Source organism: Fulmarus glacialis, unplaced genomic scaffold, assembly GCF_000690835.1.
Source record: "Fulmarus glacialis isolate BGI_N327 unplaced genomic scaffold, ASM69083v1 scaffold21638, whole genome shotgun sequence".
Taxonomy (NCBI): Eukaryota; Metazoa; Chordata; class Aves; order Procellariiformes; family Procellariidae; genus Fulmarus; species Fulmarus glacialis.
This window is the reverse complement of record NW_009230405.1, coordinates 6,429-6,694: the sequence shown is the minus strand read 5'-3', so window position 1 is coordinate 6,694 and position 266 is coordinate 6,429. Positions and strand designations below refer to the sequence as shown.

General features: G+C 63.9%; 1 protein-coding gene across 1 annotated transcript in view; it reads left to right on the top strand.

Annotated features, from left to right (window-relative positions):
- Window positions 1–206: 206 nt before the first annotated feature.
- Window positions 207–266, top strand: part of LOC104081459 (cathepsin S-like) — a 3,702-nt gene continuing 3,642 nt past the window's right edge. Inside the window, exon 1 of the mRNA XM_009584217.1 lies at window positions 207–260. Within this exon, the coding sequence (XP_009582512.1) occupies window positions 207–260 (54 nt within the window). The remainder of the gene's footprint in view (window positions 261–266) is intronic.

Here is a 266-nt window from a genome sequence, read left to right as displayed (position 1 = left end):
GCAGGACAGGAGCCGTTGGCATCACCCAGTGTAGAAACCCCGCGAAGGGCATGCCAGGGAGTCCAGGTCAGGGATGTCATCACCATTCTGCCTCCCTTACCAAACCGGATTTGTCACTAAGGGGTCAAGCACGGCTCCGGCTCTGAGCCCTCAGCTCCCAGCGTGCGTGCCGTGTCGCTCCAACTCCCCGGTCCCAGCTGAGCGGGATGAAGCTGCCGGCTTCCATCACCTTCCTGGCCGCGCTTGGGGTGGCACTGGGACACCCC